At 36.3% G+C, this 22,073-nt stretch overlaps 3 protein-coding genes across 12 annotated transcripts in view; all 3 read right to left on the bottom strand.

The window, feature by feature from the left end:
• Window positions 1–563: 563 nt before the first annotated feature.
• The window catches only part of LOC110665835 (polyadenylate-binding protein-interacting protein 11), a 31,633-nt gene continuing 10,123 nt past the window's right edge, over window positions 564–22,073 (bottom strand). For 2 of the 9 annotated variants that reach the window (XM_021826108.2, XM_021826106.2), the window contains exons 10-11: window positions 1,020–1,081; window positions 564–881 (exon numbers count right to left, since the gene is read on the bottom strand). In XM_021826108.2, coding sequence (XP_021681800.1) covers window positions 824–881; window positions 1,020–1,081 — 120 coding nt within the window. In that variant the 3' untranslated portion in view covers window positions 564–823. Of the gene's footprint in view, window positions 882–1,019; window positions 1,082–12,003; window positions 12,129–12,313; window positions 12,383–15,978; window positions 16,273–16,296; window positions 17,525–17,675; window positions 17,844–22,073 lie in introns of those variants that run through there. The other 7 variants (XM_058135202.1, XM_058135198.1, XR_002497036.2 and 4 more) reach the window with 6 other exon arrangements.
• LOC131173228 (uncharacterized) lies at window positions 7,085–8,847 on the bottom strand. 2 transcript variants are annotated; one of them, XM_058135237.1, is made up of 2 exons: window positions 7,755–8,847; window positions 7,085–7,443 (listed from the first exon to the last, which is right to left on the bottom strand). In XM_058135237.1, the coding sequence occupies exons 1-2, from the start codon at window positions 8,212–8,214 to the stop codon at window positions 7,415–7,417; spliced, it is 489 nt and encodes a 162-aa protein (XP_057991220.1). In that variant the 5' UTR covers window positions 8,215–8,847; the 3' UTR covers window positions 7,085–7,414. The 2 variants fall into 2 exon arrangements, with proteins under 2 accessions (XP_057991220.1, XP_057991217.1); XM_058135234.1 differs by having other exon boundaries at window positions 7,680–8,837.
• LOC131173240 (uncharacterized mitochondrial protein AtMg00810-like) lies at window positions 12,963–15,868 on the bottom strand. The gene is made up of 2 exons (XM_058135241.1): window positions 14,022–15,868; window positions 12,963–13,886 (listed from the first exon to the last, which is right to left on the bottom strand). The coding sequence occupies exons 1-2, from the start codon at window positions 14,445–14,447 to the stop codon at window positions 13,782–13,784; spliced, it is 531 nt and encodes a 176-aa protein (XP_057991224.1). The 5' UTR covers window positions 14,448–15,868; the 3' UTR covers window positions 12,963–13,781.

The following is a 22,073-nucleotide window of genomic DNA, read 5'->3' as shown; positions in this document are numbered from 1 at the left end:
CAAAAATAAATTATACTACTCTTAAGTGCCACGCAAGGAGAAAAAAACTAGCTAATTTCCTTGCAAGCAAGAACGAAAATGATGACCGAAGCATTCTAATGCAAATTTGCAGACATTACACATCCTAAGACACAAAGTTTCTTTTGATAATTGGGGAGGAACATGAGAAAATGTTTAACAGATGCAAAATACTAACATATGATTCATCCATTTCTTTTCAGACAAAGGTTCCAGAAAACAAGTACCCAGTCATGAAACATTTCTTACAATCATAAACAGAGAAATATCGACCAAATTTTGAGAGCCTCTCAAAATGTCCAAGTGAGGTTTATAGTCAACATCAACGTCAAAATGTGTTCAAAAGATCCAAATTGATATTAACTGCATCTTATGGCAGACAATAAAGACCGCTAAATAGTATTCTATGCTGCTAAGAATCATTGAAAGACATGCAAACTGACCATAGAAGACTTCAAAGCAAACAGCAGAAGAATAAAATGCTATGCAAATTGTGACTTAAACACAAGTGAAGAAAACTATATCTCAACAGAAGAAAGACAAAATCGTAAAATGAGTCATTTTTTGATTTTCAATTGTGCAACGTAAATAAAGCCATTCAGATCCTCAGAATCCCATCCACCTCTAACAACAGAAACAGAAACAGAAACAACCCCCTATAGGAAACAAGATACCGGGCTGAGATGCAAGGACAAAATGATAGACATAAACGCCACAAGTACCTTCAAAATATTTCAGTATCTATATATGTATACATAAATATATCTATCAGCAGTTGATTAGTCCATGAAGCGTTAAGCATGATTCAATGCAATGGAGAGCAAGGAATGCGAGGCCGAACAGGGGTCTTTGATGGGCTCACCCTGAATAAACAACATAAAAGAATTGTCTTAGAAAGTTCAAGAGAAAGGTTTTTTGACAGAGACACACAGGGCAAAATACCCACAGAAAAAAAAAAAAAAAAAAAAAAAAAAAAAAAAAAACAGTTCTTCCAAAACTACCTTATTGGCAAAGATCCCAGGACAACACCACTACAGTTAAGTGCCGAAATTGCGCTTTCAGCCTGCAAGAATTAGAAAAAAAGCATAAAAGATATTCTTATGCACAGCAACCAACTGCAGATGAGTCCATAAAATGAAGTCCAAACTACCATAACAATTCGGCAAGATGAATTACAATTTGATTATCCAACAGTAATTGCAAATATAACATGCAAATTAATAACAATCATTTTTGCATGCTAGATGTTGGTATAGTTATGCAACTTAAAGTTTTACATATATATTTGTGTTCCCCATCTATGGCATCATTATATGCTCGGATTAGCCAGCAAATGTATTATATACAGTATCTATTCCGCAAGAAATGCAATGTTAATGAAAGTGACCCAAAAAATAAACCATAATCTCAAACCTTTATAGGAACATCAGCTTCAGAAAAGATATAATTATATTAATGGTAAATTGGAGATTATTAACGGAAAAGGCTACCAAGAACAATTCTGGAAGGATGGGTAACAGAAAAGATGGACTATTGGAGGGAATTGAGCAGGTTGAAGCATGTGGAATGACAGCTAGCAAAGGGAACAGAGGGTATAAAGAGAAGATGAGGGTGAAGAGGAGAGCCATCTGTGAAGTTGATACTTTCTCTCGTTTAAAGACGCAGAGCAATCTGCATGGGGAATCTTCCATGGGGGCTTTTATACCCATTGTTATCTGGTTCCTTTAATGTCTTTCATTCTCCTTGTCATTTTCTATTTGAATTTTGCAATTGGAAATTGAGAAGAGCGAGTGGAGAGCATGGAATTAGTGGAAAATGCAATGTACCAAGTTGTTTGGCTATTTTGATTTTGATAGTCTTAAGATCTGAGGGGTAGCTAGATGGGTGCCACATGTCTGGGAGAGTAAGATCTACAGTCTACAAGTACTGAACAGGTTGTGTAAGAGATCTGGGAAGAATATGCCGACCTTTGTAAGCACTGGGGCGTGGCCTGGTTGTTACGTATTATAGAAGGAAGAGGAATGTTGATAAATAGTTAGTTAGTTGGGCTAATTGGAGGGAATTGCTGTAACAGCTTTTGGAGAGAATTACTTGTATTAGTTGAATCAGTTACAGCTGACTGATTCTGTTTGAGTTTGTTAGGAGACAGTTACTACTTTGCCTATAAAAGTAAAAGACACCACTGTAATCAATTCATTCAAGAATGATATTCATCAATGAATTTTCTCTCATCTCTATATTCTTTTCTCTTCTCATCTAACTTTATTTCTCTTCTCACCTCATCTCTCTCTGTTCTTTCAAAACTCTGTCCAATATCTGTTCAATCTCTATTTTAGGGATTGATTCAGGCCTGTTACCTTACACAGAACTCTGCAAAATAAAGGGTTTAGCAGGCCAAGTGGGTCTTCCCTACTTGGCTCTCCAATGGCTAAGTTAGAAGGGATATCAAAGAGGTTACAAGAAGAAGTGAGGTAGATAAGGAATGCAGAAGTTTTAGGAATGTAGAATGAAGTTAAGAATGTTTCTTACCTAGTACTTATGACTTATGTATCTCCACTACCAATAGGAATTGCCCACGTATTTATGCCAATGCAAGTTGATCAATCACTTGTTGGGAAGCTGCTGCCCAACTATTTGATCTGTCTGAGCCATTGAGCACAAACTTAGGATACGTCCATTGAGCAATTGTGGCAGGACAATGAGCTTTGGGCTGCAACAATGCATTTAATGCAGGCAGTCGACTATTTAATACCCAACCAGCTTTATATGACTTAATAAATAAGGCGATTGTCATATAGGCATTAGGGTCTTTAGTAAATAGGGCTAGGTTGTACGAACTACAAAAGTATTTATATAAATTGAATCGTGATAAGGAGGGCACAAAGGCAAAGATGGCACTCAACCATAAGACAAGCTTGTATCCTTCGAGACGAGCACGGCACTTGTTAGACGCACTCATATCCTTGGATACAAGCATGCATGGTGCTCTTCATCCGCATATTACAGTCGTCTTGTACATCTACCCCTTTTACGCATACTCAAGTTGATACGCTCATGCATAATGTGCTCCAAGTACACGTACCATGATTGAAGGGCCTAGGGTTATTTTCTTGTGTCAAATTCAATACAAATTCTCATTTTTCTTCATTTAGAATTGCAATTTTGTTCCTAACTCTATCAAATTGGTCCAACTTTTTGGATCCTCAAAACCACAATGGAAAATGTAGACATCTACTTTTGACCCTTGGAATGCATGATTTGTAAAAGCAGTGAGAAATCCTGTGATAAAATACCATTGATAATGAGGAATTTTAAAGCAATCAAGAGACTTTAAAATGACAAAAATATCTTTAGTTAATTAATTCGATTGATTTGATTTTGGTTTGCTAATTGAAAGCATAAAAAGATTTTTTACTATAAAAGTCTAAAACCCAAATTATTTAATTATTCTTAATTTAATATTTTCAAGGGTTTCATGTGGTCTTAAGAAATAATTAACTAAGTTTAATTAAATATTCAAACCCATTAAATTTATTAAATTTTTTCGAATGTAAAAGTGTTTAATGGACTTTTTTTGCCCAATTATATTTTAAAACCTTTTAAAAAAAATTTTTTAGGATGAAAATCAAAAAATAAAAAAAAGAATAAAAAATATATTTTAGGGATAATTATCCCCCCTAACCGGTTGGTTAGAGGGATAAATATCTTCCATTTATCTACTATATTTTTTTGGATATAATTTTGAAATTATCCGAGGGATAATTATCACTCATGATCAGTTGGTTAGAGAAACAATTATTTCCTATTTATTTTAATTACATTTTTTTTGTTGATAGGTTTTGAGATGATTTCTTTTACTATAAATACCCTTACCTAGATCACATAAGGGAAGACAAAAATTCCTCCATAATCTACTAGAGCACTCTAGTGAGATTCTAAATTAATTGGAAGACTATCTCTTGTGCTATAAGAACTACAATTCTCCATCTTTTTACAAAAATTATTATAACTAATTTTCAAATTTAGGTTTGACCAAAATCACATCTCCATCACTCCTAAACATATTACCATCATTTGGAGGTATTCCGAAGTGCTCTAAGAGTCTTCTAATCCAAGAATTGAAGACCAATTACACGATAAATCTAATTAGGCAAATCTTGTTTTCTTTATGCAATCAAACATGAGTGTCAATTCTATAACTTTGGGTAAATAGTTTTTAAATTTTTTTAGTGTGTATTTTTTTAAAATTGTTTGTAAGGATGTCAACCTCAATTTCATGTCCTTTAGATTTGCAATAGCATCATTTTTTTATGTAGATAAATTTAATTTGGTTGATGGGCTATATTTTCGCATATGGCATGTCAATTTCATTTGGCTTATTAATCTGAAAATATATTACTAAATTTCTTTAACTGTAGAAAGAGATGATTCTCATTGATTTCAATTAATCTGTAGATGGGTATATATATACAATTGATTCCTATAATTGTGTTCTACTAATTAGGAAGAAATCCTAAATAGGAATACAGAATACAGAATATACAGAGAAATAATATAGTGATTGACTTTCCATAACACTCCCCCTCAAGTTGGAGCATAGATGTTAATCATGCCCAATTTGTTACAAATGTAGTCAATCCTAGCTCTATTTAGAGCTTTTGTGAAAATATTTCCTAACTGCTCTCCAGTTTTGATGTGTCCTGTTGAGATGATCTGTTGTTGAATCTTTTCACGAATAAAATGACAATCAATCTCAATATGTTTGGTCCGCTCATAAAACACCGGATTAGAAGCAATATGAAGAGCAGCTTGATTATCACACCACAATTTCGCAGTGTGGAGGTCTTAAAACTGTCTCATCTAGTAATTGAAGTATCCACATTACCTCACATACCGATTGTGCCATGGCTCAGTATTCGATTCAGCACTAGATCGAGAAACTACACTCGCTTCTTGCTTCTCCAAGACACTAAATTTCCTCCAATAAAACGCAATATCCAGAGTTGACCTTCTCACAACCTTAGATCCAAATTTCGGCATCTCAAAAACATTCAATATTCAAATGCCCATGATTACCATATAGCAAACCTCTTCTGAGCGCCTTCGATAACATAAGATTTGTTCCAAGGCTTCCCAATGAGCAACAGTTGGGGAAGACATAAACTGACTTACCACACTAACGGCATAAGCAATGTCAGGACGAGTGACTGTAAGGTAGTTCAATTTTCCTACCAATCTCCTGTATCTCTCTGCATCTCCAAACAACTCACTATCCCCTGCTAACAGTTGTAAAGTTGGAGTCATTGGTGCGCTACAAGGCTTAGCACCTAATTTTCCTGTCTCTGTCAATAGATCGAGGACATATTTTCTTTGAGAAAAGAAAATACCCTTCTTACTTCTCATAACTTCGATACCCAAGAAATACTTTAACAATCCCAAGTCTTTGGTCTGAAACTGAGTTTGGAGGAAGGTTTTAAGAGATGAAATACTTGCAGAGTCACTCCCAGTGATGACAATGTCATCCGCATAGACTATCAAGAGAATTAGACCAGCCTCAGATTGCCTATAAAACACTGAGTGATCACACTTACTCTTTTGCATACCAAATTCCTGTACTGCTTCATTGAATCTCCCAAACCATGCCCTAGGACTTTGTTTCAAGCCATAAAGAGACTTCCGAATCCTACAAACTTTACCCAACTCCCCCTGAGCAACAAACACAGGCGGTTACTCCATATACACCTCCTCCTAAAGATCACCATGAAGGAAAGCATTCTTGATATCCAATTGATGCAGGGGCCAATCATATGTAGCTGCTAAAGAGATAAATAAGCGAATAGAAGTAAGTTTAGCTACAGGAGAAAAAGTATCAGAGTAATCAACCCCATATGTCTGAGCATATCCTTTTGCTACAAGGCGTGCTTTTAACCTAGCCACGTAACCATCAGATTTACCTCATCAGAATACCCATTTACAACCAATAGCTTTCTTACCAGTGGGCAAAGGCAATAGTTCCCATGTACCATTAGCATCTAAAGCCTCCATTTCCTCTTTCATAGCATCACACCAGCCAGGATGAGACAGTGCCTCACCAACAGTATTAGGGATAGGAACAGAGTCTAAAGAAGTAACAAAACACCGAGAACAAAAAGACAATTGATTATAAGAAACAAAAGAAGAGATAGGGTAAGTACATGAACGTTTACCTTTACGAAGAGCAATGGGTAAGTCTAGATCAGAATCATGATCAGTATGAGGTACAGGATCTCCCAACGAAGTAGCTGGTGGAGGATCTGAGTCAGGAATCTCCAATCTCCTGGAATAAACATGAACAACGGGAGGTCGAGTAGGTCTAGAGACAGAAGGAACAGGCTGTGGGAGAGGACTAGACATTGGTTGGACAGTATATATTAAGAGATCATCCTCCTCCCCCTGACTCTCATACACAGATAATGGAAGAAAAAATGGAGTGAACTCAAAAAATGTGACATCTGCAGAAACAAGATAACGATTAAGAGTAGGAGAGAAACAACGGTACCCTTTTTGGAGCCGGGAGTACCCAAGGAAGACACATTTGAGAGATTTTGGATCCAATTTAGTAACCTGTGGACGAACATCATGCACAAAACATGTACAACCAAAAATACGGGGTTCAATAGGGAACAAAGATTTTGTAGGAAACAAAGCAGTATCAGGAATATCCCCATTAAGGACAGAAGACGGCATACGATTGATCAAAAAACATGCCGTAGAAACTGCATCCGCCCAAAAGTGTTTAGGTACTTTCATATGAAAAAGAAGAGCACGAGTTTCCTCAAGAAGATGCCGATTTTTTCTTTCGGCCACACCATTTTGGGATGGGGTATCCACACAGGAAGACTAATGAAGAATGCCATTTTGTGTCATATAAGACTGAAATTGTGCTGAAAAGTATTCTTTGGCATTGTCACTTCTTAATATGCGCACAGAAATATTAAATTGAGTTTTGATTTCATTACAAAAGGCACAAAAGATAGAAAACAACTCAGAATGATTCTTCATTAAATATAACCAGGTAACACGAGAGTAATCATCAACAAAAGTAACAAAATAACGAAATCCAGTTTTAGAAGTAACAGAACAAGGACCCCAAACATCAGAATGAACTAACTCAAAAGGGGATGAAGCCCGTTTATTGACTCTAGACACAGAAGGCAAACGATGATGTTTTGCAAACTGACACGACTCACATTCTAATACTGATAAAGACTGAAATTGAGGACACAGCTTCTTCATGGTAGACAAAGAAGAATGACCCAATCTACAATGAGCTTCAAGAGGTATTAAGGTACTGGAGCAAACAAGCGACTGCGGTACATGATTTTCCAGAATGTAGAGAACACCTGACTCGCGTCCTCTACCAATAATCTGCTTCGTCGTAAGATCCTGAAACAAACATTGGTCAGGAAAAAAGGAAACAGAACAATTTAAGGTACGAGTAAGTTTACTAACAGAAAGTAGATTAAAAGAGAATTTTGGTAGACACAAAACAGAAGACAAAGAAATTGACGAAGTCGGGTTCACAGTTCCAGAACCCATGACACAAGAAGTAGAACCATCAGCTAAAGTAACAGTAGAGAAAGTGAGATTAGACTGAAAAGCAGATAGAAGACTAGAATTACCTGTCATGTGATCTGTCGCACCAGAATCAATAACCCATTTGGATGAAGAAGACACAAGGCATGTAGTGGATTTACCTGACTCAGCGATCGCAGTGACAGGGGAACTGGTAGGCTTTAGAGATGCCTGATACTGGGAAAATTGTGCAAAATCCTCTGCAGATACCAAAATAGTTTTCTCAGAGGAAGATACTGTAGAATTCTCTGCTGCCATATTTGCCATCTGTGATCGCTGATTTTTCTTCTGAAGTTGCGGACAATTATATTTTGTATGGCCAGGCTCATGGCAATAATAACAAATGACTCCTCTTGAGTCCTGATTAGAACTAGCCTCTCCATTACGCTGATTACTTCTGTTGCCTGTAATTCCTCCTCTACTTCCTCTTCTATTACCCTGTTGTCCATTTGGATTACGGCTAATAAGAGCACTACTGGCAGGCTGTGAAGATTGAGTACTCTGTACGAAGGACCCGTGTGAACGTTTCATGCAAAGAGGAAATCTCAGAACTAGAGAGAATCTGAGATTTAGCAATCTCATACTCTGAAGGAAGGCCTGCAAGAAAACTCATAACAGCCAGTTGCTCCCGTTGGGCCTGCTGAACTTTCACATCAGGACTAAAAGGCAACAATACATTAAGTTCCTCATATACCCGTTTAAAATCCATAAAATAAGCCGTGAGAGACTTATCATCTTTCTCAGCACGATAGAATGCCTTACAAACATCATAAATACGGGAGATATTCCCTTTACCAGAATACAGAAAATCTAAGTAATCCATCAATTCCTTAACAAATTCACAGTGATTAATTAAACTAATTACCTCACTATGAATCGAATTCCGAAGCTGCAAAAACAACCGAGCATCCTCCCTTAGCCAAGTTTGTCGTGTATCATCAATGGGTGGATCTTTAGTAAGGTGATCATCCTTATCAATACTACGCAAATAGACCCTAACAGTCTTACTCCACTCCAGGTAATTCGAACCATTAAGTTTGTGTTCCGTGATCTTAGTCATCACCGGAATCACATCAGAAATAACATTCTTATTGTCTGCCATTTGTTGAGACATAGAAAACTAACCGAAACGCTAATCCAAAGTGCTTATAGCAGCAAAATAATCCAAAATCACAAATCAAGCAAATACCGAAATAGGATCTGACAGCCAAACCTCAGAAGTCCTTTAATGGTGTACTGGATCAAGCAATAGCACACAGTGGTGGAATGAGGGGGTTGAGACGATGCCGGCGATGTTGATCGGGGTTGAAACGGCCGATCGGCGGCCAAGGTCTCTCCTGAGCTGGGTAGTGAGAACAAATAGTCACCCTAGATTGATGACCTGCTCTGATACCATGTAGAAAGAGATGATTCTCATTGATTTCAATTAATCTGTACATGGGTATATATATACAATTGATTCCTATAATTGTGTTCCACTAATTAGGAAGAAATCCTAAATAAGAAATCCTAAATAGGAATACAGAATACAGAATATACAGAGAAAAAATATAGTGATTGACTTTCCATAACATTAACAGAACATGTTAGGTATATGAAGTGTTAATTAGATTCTTGTAAAATTTGGAGTTTTTCTTGTAAAACTGATTTATTTTCCTATTTTGGGGTAATTTTAGATGTGAATATAAAGTGATAGCCCATACATTATAATTTTCATTTTCTTTTGTTTCTAATATTTTATTGCATTTATTTTTTTTCTTATTTTGATTTTTATACTAACTTTATTTATTTTGTTATGCATGAGTTTGATATTTGTTTTTTGATAACATTAGAAGATTGAATGGGAGAAAATGGGATTGAAGTCTCAATCTTGAGATATAAGATTTCAAATAAATTTTATTAATTTTAAGACTTAAATTTTCGTATTGGTCTTTTTGCATTAATCATTTATTCTTTTGAATATAAAAATATTAAAAAATGCATGAATAGATCCAAAGAAATTTTAAAAGGAACCAAAACAAGTAAAAGAATATCAAACATGGTCAAAAGAAAAAATATAGTGGAACTTGAAGGCATAAACTGAAAATCAGAGCAAAAAGGCTACATAAGAATTCAAGGCCCCTTGCATGGAATAACAGGCTAAAAGCTATGTAATAGTGTAAATTTATTTATTTATTTTATTAAAATGGCCTTTCAATTCGATTTAATGATTAATTTCAATTTTCCTCCATTTCCTTTTAATTTTAAGTTTATTTTTATTCATTCTTTTTTTTTAGTTTAATTTTTACCTTTGAATATTTCCATGACATGTAAATTATTTAGAATGATGGATAACAGGAGATGGGCTTTAGAGGGAATGGAGGAGGCTGGAAGTATGTGGAGTGATAGTCGGCAAAGGGAATAGAAAGAGTACAAAGAGAAGAAAAGGGTCAAGAGGAGAGGCATCCATGAAGTTGATATTTTATCTGGTTTAGAGGGGCAAAGCAATCTGCACAGGGAATCTTCCTAGGGGCTATTATAGCCATTGTTATCTAGTTCTTTGAACGTCTTTAATTCTCCTTGTTATTTTCTATTTGAATTCTGTAATTGGAAATTGAGGAGAAAAAGAGTGGAAAGTAAGGAATTACTAGAATTATGGAACATAATAAGTTATTTGGCTATTTTGATTTAATACAAATTCTCATTGTTCTTCATTTACAATTAAAATTTTGTCCCTCACTCTATCAACTAACTGCCAATAGAAACCCTAATTCAGGCTTGTAGATTCTTATTCTGAATCTAATAAATGATTGATCTTCTTCTTCTCTCTAATTCTCTCTTTTCTATCCTCTCTCTCTCTCTCTCTCTCCTCCCCCCGCCCGCGCTGCCCAACACCCCCCCCCCCCCCCCCTTTCCCTTCTTTTCCTCTTCTAATTCTTTCTTCTTTCTGAGAGATAGAACTAGAAACCCCTGAATTAGGGTTTCCATTGGCAATTCGTTATTAGAGCTATTTCCTGGGGTGGGTGTAGCTTGTGTGGGTATTGCAAGATGCCTAGGAGTGTAGTTATGGGTTCTAGAAGCTGTTAGGATGGAAGAATTGAAGGAGAAATTTTGGATATGGTAGGAAGCTACTGATAAGAAGATTGAGCAAAAGATAGATCAGAAAATGGATGAAATGAAGAAAGTTCTATTGGAAGAGATGCGAAATATAGTGAGTGGATTTTTTTCCTGATAAGGTAAAAGGGAACTGTTAATGAGGAAGTTTAAGTGAATGTGGTGCAAGAAGGGCAAGAAAGTAAAGGGATCTTACCATTTCCTAAGGTAGCAGCAAAGGGAAATTAGAAAGAGCTAGTAAGTGTATCTTCTTTTATGGGAAATGGGGAGAATTCAGGGTTGTTACCAAAAATTGAGTTAATTACTTGTGATGACTGTGAACCTATGGTTTGGCTTAGAAAATGTGAAAAGTATTTTGAGATCTATAAGGCTCCTAGGGATCAGAGGGCTGGAATTGCTGCTCTTTTCTTGATTGATAGGGCAGATTCTTGGTTTCATTATTGGAGTAAGAGAAAACCTAATATGTTATGGGAAGAATTGCAGAGAGAGAGAGAGAGAGAGAGAGAGAGGAGAAGAAGAAGAAGAAGAAGATCAGTTTCTTTGTTAGATTCAGAATGAGAATCTACAAGTCTGAGTCAGCTATTCATCCACAGCTGGGGACTTCTCCACAGTTCTATAACTGACTCTTAACAGCCTCAACAACATTACAAAAGCCCTAACAAATTCATAACTACCCAACTCGTTTTCCCTCCAAAGCATTCTCTTCCCTACTATTTCTAAACTTCCTTTTCCTATATGTTACACTAACATCGAGGAATGTAATATTACCTCAACAACATAAAATGACGAGAAACAAATCTAGCAGAATGAGGAATCAAGACAACTTTTCAAAATAATGGTTTAAAGCCAAAAATGAAGCTCAGAGAGGTAACATGTATGAAAAACCATCAAAGAAAAGAAGTAGTTTTCTATAAAACAAATAAGAAAAGTTAAAAAAAAAAAAATTGATATATATCTTTGGAATAAACCCCTAACTTTAATGAACTTATGCTCATTCCCTGCATCCTCTAACTAGTTCACTTTTTCATCATCCCATTCTTGCTCACAATATGATTAGACAAAAATAAAAAGGCCTACTGAAACAAGTGCGACCCCCATAATATCTAAACTTGGTATCAGGCCATCGTTGCATTCACAAACCCTCTGATTCTCGGACTTGCCATTCTCTCTTGCAACACCAGTGTCAACACGACATGACACTGGATAGGATACAAAATGTGTCTGACACACATCCATGAAGTTAGACACGCCTAGAACATAATTACCAGATTCATTTACCTTCACCTAGGTTCCGCATTCCAAATCGCGAGTCTCAGATCACAGGATGTTTGCGTCCCAAAACGTTGCGGTACGCATTTTGAAACACCAAATTAGCAAACCCATTCACTCAACATTAGGTATCACTGTGAACACAATATCAAAGAGGAAAATTGAAGTAAGGAGAAGAAATACAAAGAATTTGAAGAACTATAATTCAAATATTGATTTTCTCTGTTTTGCTTCTCAGCAGTGAGCTCTAATTTTTATGGATACGATGCTTCTGCCCCAAATCATAACCAATAGAATTACCATTGTTGAAGAATCTAACCTTGCCATTGTTGGGACTGGGAGCTTGCGATGAATGACAGAATCAATAACCAACAGGATCACCATCTAGCTGTGATTGTGAAAATCTCAACAAATCATCATTTAAAAGGAGAAAGGGCATGAAGGAGTTTCGACCAACAATACAAGAAGGAAACAATTTTGAACTCTTAAATTGTTGATGACTGAAAAGCAAAGGATCGAATGAAAAGCAGAGAAAATATCAGTGTTGATTAAGATAAAGCCGAATAGAAGACAAATTCTCTCTATAACATCAACACGTCTCTGAGCAAGAAGCTTCTAGGCTCTAACAATTGATTTAAAAAAATAATAATAATAATAAAAAAACCTTTTGTTTAGTCAGGTTAGTGGCTCCAGTATTATTAAATATTAATTAACATATTATAATTTATTTTTTCAAAAATAATAAACGTAATCTTGCTCTCATTTCTAATATACCTAACTAAATTCATATGATAAGTTATTATTATAATTTAAAAATATTATAAAGAATAAAAGTATTAATTTATTTAAAAATAAACAAATTATTGCATCCATGTTCGATAAACTTTAAACTAATTAATATATTCTCAATTTTTTTATAATATTTACAATATTAAATTTTAATATCACTTAAATTTTAATGATTTATAAATAAAAATAAAAATTTTTATAATACATTCATTACATAATAAAATTAATACACTATTTTACACTTAACGAACTCAAAATATTATTCAAACGTACAGTGTCCCGAAAGAGCAAACCGACTAAGCCTACCCCTAAAGTACCTAAAACTCGGCTTATTCTTTCTCTATTTTTAATGGGTCAAGGTACTTTGACTTTTTTGTTTTTTAGTTCTAATGTGTAAGTAGCTGCTAATCTTTATTTTAAAAAATATATAATAAATAATGAACTTATTCATACGTGTAGAAAGAGATAATTCTTATTGATTTCAATTAATCTGTACATGGGTATATATATACAATTGATTCCTATAATTGTGTTCTACTAATTAGGAAGAAATCCTAAATAAGAAATCCTAAATAGGAATACAGAATACAAAATATACAGAGAAATAATATAGTGATTGACTTTCCATAACACTCCCCCTCAAGTTGGAGCATAGATATTAATCATGCCCAACTTGTTACAAATGTAGTCAATCCTAGCTCCATTCAGAGCTTTTGTGAAAATATCTCCTAACTGCCCTCCAGTTTTGATGTGTCCTGTTGAGATGATTTATTGTTGAATCTTTTCACGAATAAAGTGACAATCAATCTCAATATGTTTGGTCCGCTCATGAAACACCGGATTAGAAGCAATATAAAGAGCAGCTTGATTATCACACCACAATTTCGCAGGCAGGGAGGTCTTAAAACCTGTCTCATCTAGTAATTGAAGTATCCACATTACCTCACATACTAATTGTGCCATGGCTCTGTATTCGGATTCAGCACTAGACCGAGAAACTACACTTTGCTTCTTGCTTCTCCAAGACACCAAATTTCCTCCAATAAAAACGCAATATCCAGTAGTTGACCTTCTGTCAACCTTAGATCCAGCCCAGTCGGCATCTGAAAAACATTCAACATTCAAATGCATGGATTACCATATAGCAAACCTCTTCCTGGAGCGCCTTTCAGATAACACAAGATTTGTTCCAAGACTTCCCAATAAGCAATAGTTGGGAAAGACATAAACTGACTTACCACACTAACGGCATAAGCAATGTCAGAACGAGTGACTGTAAGGTAGTTCAATTTTCCTACCAATCTCCTGTATCTCTCTGGATCTTCAAACAACTCACTATCCCCTGCTAACAGTTGTAAAGTTAGAGTCATTAGTGCGCTACAAGGCTTAGCACCTAATTTTCCTGTCTCTGTCAATAGATCGAGGACATATTTTCTTTGAGACAAGAAAATACCCTTCTTACTTCTCATAACTTTGATACCCAAGAAATACTTTAACAATCCCAAGTCTTTGGTCTGAAACTGAGTTTGGAGGAAGTTTTTAAGAGATAAAATACCTGCAGAGTCACTCTCAGTGATGACAATGTCATCCACATAGACTACCAAGAGAATTAGACCAGCCTCAGATTGCCTATAAAATGAGTGATCACACTTACTCTTTTGCATACCAAATTCCTGTACTGCTTCACTGAATCTCCTAAACCATACCCTAGGACTTTGTTTCAAGCCCTAAAGAGACTTCTAAAGCCTACAAACTTTACCCAACTCCCCCTGAGCAACAAACCCAGGTGGTTGCTCCATATACACCTCCTCCTAAAGATCACCATGAAGGAAAGCATTCTTGATATCCAATTGATGCAGGGGCCAATCATATGTAGCTGCTAAAGAGATAAACAAGCGAAAAGAAGTAAGTTAGCTACAGGAGAAGAAGTATCAGAGTAATCAACCCCATATGTCTGAGCATATCCTTTTGCTACAAGGCGTGCTTTTAACCTAGCCACAGAACCATCAGGATTGACCTTTACTGTAAATACCCATTTGCAACCAATAGCTTTCTTACCAGTGGGCAAAGGCAATAGTTCCCATGTACCATTAGCATCTAAAGCCTCCATTTCCTCTTTCATAGCATCACACCAGCCAGGATGAGACAGTGCCTCACCAACAGTATTAGGGATAGGAACAGAGTCTAAAGAAGTAACAAAACACCAAGAACAAGAAGATAATTGATTATAAGAAACAAAAGAAGAGATAGGGTAAGTATATGAATGTTTACCTTTACGAAGAGCAATGGGTAAGTCTATATCAGAATCATGATCAGTATGAGGTACAGGATCTCCCAACGAAGTAGCTGGTGGAGGATCTGAGTCAGGAATCTCCAATCTCCTAGAATAAACATGAATAACGGGAGATCGAGTAGGTCTAGAGACAGAAGGAACAGGCTGTGGGAGAGGACTAGACATTGGTTGGACAGTATATATTAAGAGATCATCCTCCTCCCCCTGACTCTCATACACAGATGATGGAGGAAAAAATGGAGTGAACTCAAAAAATGTGACATCTGCAGAAACAAAATAATGATTAAGAGTATGAGAGAAACAACGGTACCCTTTTTGGAGCCGAGAGTACCCAAGAAAGACACATTTGAGAGATTTTGGATCCAATTTAGTAACCTGTGGACGAACATCACGCACAAAACAAGTACAACCAAAAATACGGGGTTCAATAGGGAACAAAGATTTTGTAGGAAACAAAGCAGTATAAGGAATATCCCCATTAAGGACAGAAGACGGCATACGATTTATCAAAAAACATGCCGTAAAAACTGCATCCGCCCAAAAGTGTTTAGGTACTTTCATATGAAAAAGAAGAGCACGAGTTACCTCAAGAAGATGCCGATTTTTTCTTTCGGCCACGCCATTTTGGGATGGGGTATCCACACAGGAAGACTGATGAAGAATGTCATTTTGTGTCATATAAGGCTGAAATTGTGCTGAAAAGTATTCTTTGGCATTGTCACTTCTTAATATGAGCACAGAAATATTAAATTGAGTTTTGATTTCATTACAAAAGGCAAAAAAGATAGAAAACAACTCAGAACGATTCTTCATTAAATATAACCAGGTAACACGAGAGTAATCATCAACAAAAGTAACAAAATAACGAAATCCAGTTTTAGATGTAACAGAACAAAGACCCCAAACATCAGAATGAACTAACTCAAAAGGGGATGAAGCCCGTTTATTGACTCTAGACACAAAAGGCAACGATGATGTTTTGCAAACTGACACGACTCACATTCTAGTACTGATAAAGACTGAAATTGAGGACACAGCTTCTTCATGGTAGACAAAGAAGGATGACCCAATCTACGATGAGCTTCAAGAGGTGTTAAGGTACTGGAGCAAACAAGCGACCGCGATACATGATTTTCCAGAATGTAGAGACCACCTGACTCGCGTCCTCTACCAATAATCTGCTTCGTCGTAAGATCCTGAAATAAACACTGGTCAGGAAAAAAGGAAACATAACAATTTAAGGTACGAGTAAGTTTACTAACAGAAAGTAGATTAAAAGAGAATTTGATAGACACAAAACAGAAGACAAAGAAATTGACGAAGTCGGGTTCGCAGTTCCAGAACCCATGACACAAGAAGTAGAACCATCAGCTAAAGTAACAGTAGAGAAAGTGAGATTAGACTGAAAAGCAGATAGAAGACTAGAATTACCTGTCATGTGATCTGTCGCACCAGAATCAATAACCCATTTGGATGAAGAAGACACAAGGCATGCAGTGGATTTACCTGACTCAGCGATCGCAGTGACAGGGGAACTAGTAGGCTTTAGAGATGCCTGATATTGGGAAAATTGTGCAAAATCCTTTGCAGATACCAAAATAGTTTTCTCAGAGGAAGATATTGTAGAATTCTCTGCTGCCATATTTGACATCTGTGATTGCTGATTTTTTCTCTGAAGTTGCCGACAATTATATTTTGTATGGCCAGGCTCATGGCAATAATAACAAATGACTCCTCTTGAGTCCTGATAAGAACTAGCCTCTCCATTACGCTGATTATTTCTATTGCCTGTAATTCCTCCTCTACTTCCTCTTCTATTACCCTGTTGTCCATTTGGATTACGGCTAATAAGAGCACTACTGGCAGGCTGTGAAGATTGAGTACTCTCTGTACAAAGGACCCGTGTGAACGTTTCATCCAAAGAGAAAATCTCAGAACTGGAGAGAATCTGAGATTTAGCAGTCTCATACTCTGAAGGAAGGCCTGCAAGAAAACTCATAATAGCCAGTTGCTCCCGTTGGGCCTGCTGAACTTTCACATCAGGACTAAAAGGCAAAAATACATTAAGTTCCTCATATACCCATTTAAAATCCATAAAATAAGCCGTGAGAGACTTATCCTCTTTCTCAGCACGGTAGAATGCCTTACAAACATTATAAATACGGGAGATATTCCCTTTACCAAAATACAGAAAATCTAAGTAATTCATCAATTCCTTAACAAATTCACAGTGATTAATTAAACTAATTACCTCACTATGAATCGAGTTCCAAAACTGCAAAAACAATTGAGCATCCTCCTTTAGCCAAGTTTGTCGTGTATCATCAATGGGTGGATCTTTAGTAAGGTGATCATCCTTATCAATGCCACGCAAATAGACCCTAACAGTCTTACTCCACTCCAGGTAATTCGAACCATTAAGTTTGTGTTCCATGATCTTAGTCATCACTGGAATCACATCAGAAATAATATTCTTATTGTCTGACATTCGTTGAGACAAAGAAAACTAACCGAAACGCTAATTCAAAGTGCTTATAGCAGCAAAATAACCCAAAATCACAAATCAAGCAAATACCGAAATAGGATCTGAGAGCCAAACCTCAGGAGTCCTTTAATAGTATACTGAATCAGGCAACAGCACACAGTGGTAGAATGAGGGGGTTGAGGCGACACCGGCGATGTTGATTGGGGTCGAAACGGCCGGTCGGCGGCCAATGTCTCTCCTGAGCTGGGTAGTGAGAACAAATAGTCACCCTAGATTGATGACCTGCTCTGATACCATGTAGAAAGAGAGAATTCTTATTGATTTCAATTAATCTGTACATGGGTATATATATACAATTGATTCCTATAATTGTATTCTATTAATTAGAAAGAAATCCTAAATAAGAAATCCTAAATAGGAATACAGAATACAGAATATATAGAGAAATAATATAGTGATTGACTTTCCATAACAATAAGAAAAATGAGAACTATTACAAAATATAAACATCATTAGTTTTAATTATTTAAAATTACATTATTTTATTAAATTTTAAATAATGTTTATTACATTAAAAAAACTATCATACTAATTAATTTTTACATATTCATCGAATATTATATAATTTTATATATTTTATTTTATTTTATTTTATTTGCATAACATATTTGAGCACTCGTGTCTAAATTTGTGATATGAACCTGCCTAATTTCACCTTAAAAGCTAGCTTATAAGGGGAGGTTTGCAAACCCATATATATAACACCCAAGACCTCCTTGCAGAACCAATGTGAGACGCATCATTCCCGATCCCCTTAGACTGAACGTCCTCGTAAAGCAACTAGGATCATGACTCGTTCACCCTGACCTCTACCGAAGAACGTCAGGGAACCTTTGTAAATAGCCCACCAACCCATACAAAGTGAGGCTCTGATACCAAATGATATGAACCTGCCTAACTCCACCTCAAAAGCTAGCTCCTAAGGAGAGGTTTGCAAACTCTATATATAACACCCAAGACCTCCTTGCAGAACCGATATGGGACGCATCAATTGGGATCTATATCCAAGCAATCGTGTCTAAATTTGAATCCATATCCCCGTATTTTCTATTTAAGAAGTTTACTTGTCGAACACATGGATATGTATCCATTTCTGACACCCGTACTCCAGTCCGAGTAACATAGCACAGACATTGCCACCAAGCAACTGTTATGGATGCATATTTATGAGCAAGACTTATGCAATACATGATCCACAAGAAAATTCCAGTTAATAGTGAAAAGAATGACAACAAATAAATTACCATCAAAGATGAATTCAGCAGCAGCAAGTAATTAGTAAAAATAAATATCCCAATTAAGATATTATTTTAATTGTCATTATCTTAAATTATGACATTTATGTTGGTTTCTAATAATAGAGAATTTCATATGAAATCATGTAATAATCTCTTTATAAGGAGATTAGATTATGAATAAATTATCAAGCAGAATTATTTTCAACTAAATTGAGATTTGGACTCTCTCTTCTCCAACAAGTCTAAGCTTAGAGCTCCTTTTTAACGAGTTCATGTTTTCAGCAACAATAGGTCAAGGAAAGAATAAGCCCATGACTCAATCCTGGGCGAGAGATCATAATAACTTGGTATTAGAGCCAGTTATCATGGACAATATAGATCCGAGAGAAGAATTGAAGGCACTATTCCAAGAAGCACAAGCATTGACTGAAGCAAGAGTAGCACAGGTTGAATCAAGGATGGAAGATCGGATCAAGCAATTAGAGTTGAAACTGGAATCTCAATTGCAAAATTTGTCCCGTCAATTACAAGAGTTCATTCAGGAAACTTACAAGAGCCGAGGCAAGCAAACAAAGGGTGGCTCAAGTAGCAGTGACAACTATGAAGGCAGTAACAATAGAATTGATGGAAAAACAGAAGTGAGACCCCAGGCAGGAATAGTATCAAGGTATACGAAGTTGGATTTTTCAACGTTTGATGGATCTAAAGGTCTGTTGATTTGGTTACACCGATGTGAACAATTTTTTTCAAATTAACAAATGCCAAAAGCAGATAAGGTGAACCTTGCAGCATTTCATATGATGAGAAAGGCACAATTCTGGTTTTACAGATTAAAACAAAACCCCAACTATCGTGAAACATGTTCAAAGAATATTGCAATTTGAGATTCGGGCCTCCACTCAATAGCAATCCTTTGAGCGATTTGGCTAATCTGAAGCAGACAGGCTCAACTCAACTCAACTCAACTCAACTAAGCCTTTATCCCAAAAATTTGGGGTCGGCTATATGGATTCGCTTTCTCCACTCTGAACGATTTTGGGTTAAATCCTTAGAAATGTGTAATGCTTCTAGGTCATGTTGTACTACTCTCCTCCAAGTTAATTTAGGTCTACCCCTTTTTTTTTTCTATCCTCTAACCTAATGTGCTCTACTTGTCTAACTGGATCCTCCGTATGTCTACGCTTCACATGACCAAACCACCTCAATCTCCCTTCTCTCAACTTATCTTCAACTGGCACCACTCCTACCTTTTCTCTAATACTTTCATTACGGACTTTATCTAGTCTAGTATGGCCACTCATCCACCTTAACATTCTCATCTCTGCAACTCTTATCTTAGATGCATACGACTCTTTCAGTGCCCAACACTCACTACCATATAACATAGCCGGTCGTATAGTTGTACGGTAAAATTTTCCTTTCAATTTATTGGGAATCTTACGATCACATAAAACTCCCGTGGCACGTCTCCACTTCAACCATCCGACTTTAATCCTATGACTAACATCCTCCTCACATCTCCCATCTGCTTGAAGGACTGAGCCTAGATATTTAAAGTGATTACTTTGGGGCAGTATCGCTCTATTCAAACTAACTCTTTCCCTATCACCAGTTTGGCCTTCACTGAACTTGCAATGCATGTATTCTGTCTTCGTTCTACTTAACTTAAAACCCTTTGATTCTAGAGTACTTCTCCAAAGTTATAGCTTTCTATTAACTCCTTCTCGTGTCTCATCTATTAGAACAATATCATCCGCAAGCATCATGCACCAAGGAATACTCTCTTGTATATGTTTCGTCAGTTCATCTAAAACTAATGTAATGTAAAAAGGTAAGGGCTTATGGCTGATCCTTGGTGTAATCCAATTGAGATCGGAAAATCTCTTGTGTCCCCTCCCACTGCGCGCACAATAGTAGTTGCTCCTTCATACATATCTTTCAATACTTGTATGTACCTAATAGATATCCTCTTTTGTTCTAACACATTCCGTAAGACCTCTCTTGGAACACTATCATAAGCCTTCTCCAAATCAATAAAAACCATGTGTATATCTTTCTTCACATCTCTATATTTCTCCATCAAGCTTCTAATGAGAAAGATCGCTTCCATAGTTGAACGACCGGGCATGAAACCAAATTAATTGAGAGAGATAGAAGTATCATGACGTAGTCGATGCTCACAACTCTCTCCCACAACTTCATAGTATGGTTCATGAGTTTAATTCCCCTATAGTTTGAGCAACTCTGTATGTCTCCCTTATTTTTAAAAATAGGTACTAAAATACTCTTCCTCCATTCATCAGGCATTTTCTTTGAGTTTAGAATCTTATTAAATAATTTAGTTAACAATGTCACTCCCATATCTCCCAAATACTTCCACACTTCAATTGGTATTTCATCAGGTCCACAGGCTTTACCCACTTTCATTCTCTTAAGTGCTTCCTTTACTTCTAAAGATCTAATCCTTCTAGCATAATTCACATTCTTTTATATTGTTCTATAATCTATATTCACACTATTACCATTTTGACTATTATTAAAGAGATCATTAAAATAATTTCTCCATCTTTCTTTAATGTCCTCATCTTTCACCAACACTTTTCCTTCTTTATCCTTAATGCACCTAACTTGATTGAGATCTTGACATTTCCTTTCTCTCCTCCTTGCTAATCTATAAATATCTTTCTCCCCTTCTTTAATTCCAAGTTTCTCATATAACTTTTCAAAGGCCTGTGCTCTTGCTTGACTAACTGTCTTTTTTGCCTCTTTCTTTGCTATCTTGTACTGTTCATATGCCTCATTATTATCACATTTAGGTAATTTCTTATACCATTCCCTTTTTCTCTTCACTGCCTTTTGTACTTCTTCATTCCACCACCATCTCTCTTTTGAGGGTGGTCCATGTCCTTTAGACTCTCCAAGTACTTTTCTAGCTACTTCTCTAATCTTTGATGCCATCTGTATCCACATATCATTGGCCTCCATATCCAGCTTCCATACTTCGGACTCGAGAAGCTCATTTTTGAACTTAACTTGCTTTACTCCTTTGAACTCCCACCACTTTGTTCGAGCTACACTATTTCTTCTGACCTTACTTGAATTGTTCCTAAACTTGACATCCAAGACCACCAAGCAATGTTGACTTGTTAAAGCCTCTCCTGGAATGACCTTGCAACGTAACACCCCTATTTGTATAGCCTGGTATATTTCACTG

This window comes from Hevea brasiliensis, chromosome 2 (assembly GCF_030052815.1).
Source record: "Hevea brasiliensis isolate MT/VB/25A 57/8 chromosome 2, ASM3005281v1, whole genome shotgun sequence".
NCBI classification, from domain to species: Eukaryota; Viridiplantae; Streptophyta; class Magnoliopsida; order Malpighiales; family Euphorbiaceae; genus Hevea; species Hevea brasiliensis.
This window is presented reverse-complemented; position numbering and strand designations above follow the sequence as displayed.

What these genes read in the sequence shown, in the direction of transcription:
- LOC131173240 (XM_058135241.1), bottom strand. Translation starts at nt 14,447, where the DNA reads ATGCAAAAGAGTAAGTGTGATCACTCATTTTATAGGCAATCTGAGGCT. An exon ending in TTGCTTATGCCGTTAGTGTG is followed by an intron (nt 13,887 to 14,021) that starts GTAAGTCAGTTT and finishes AATGTTTTTCAG; the next exon opens with ATGCCGACTGGGCTGGATCT.
- LOC131173228 (XM_058135234.1), bottom strand. Translation starts at nt 8,214, where the DNA reads ATGAGATTGCTAAATCTCAGATTCTCTCTAGTTCTGAGATTTCCTCTT. An exon ending in TGCGACAGATCACATGACAG is followed by an intron (nt 7,444 to 7,679) that starts GTAATTCTAGTC and finishes TGTTTGTTTCAG; the next exon opens with GATCTTACGACGAAGCAGAT.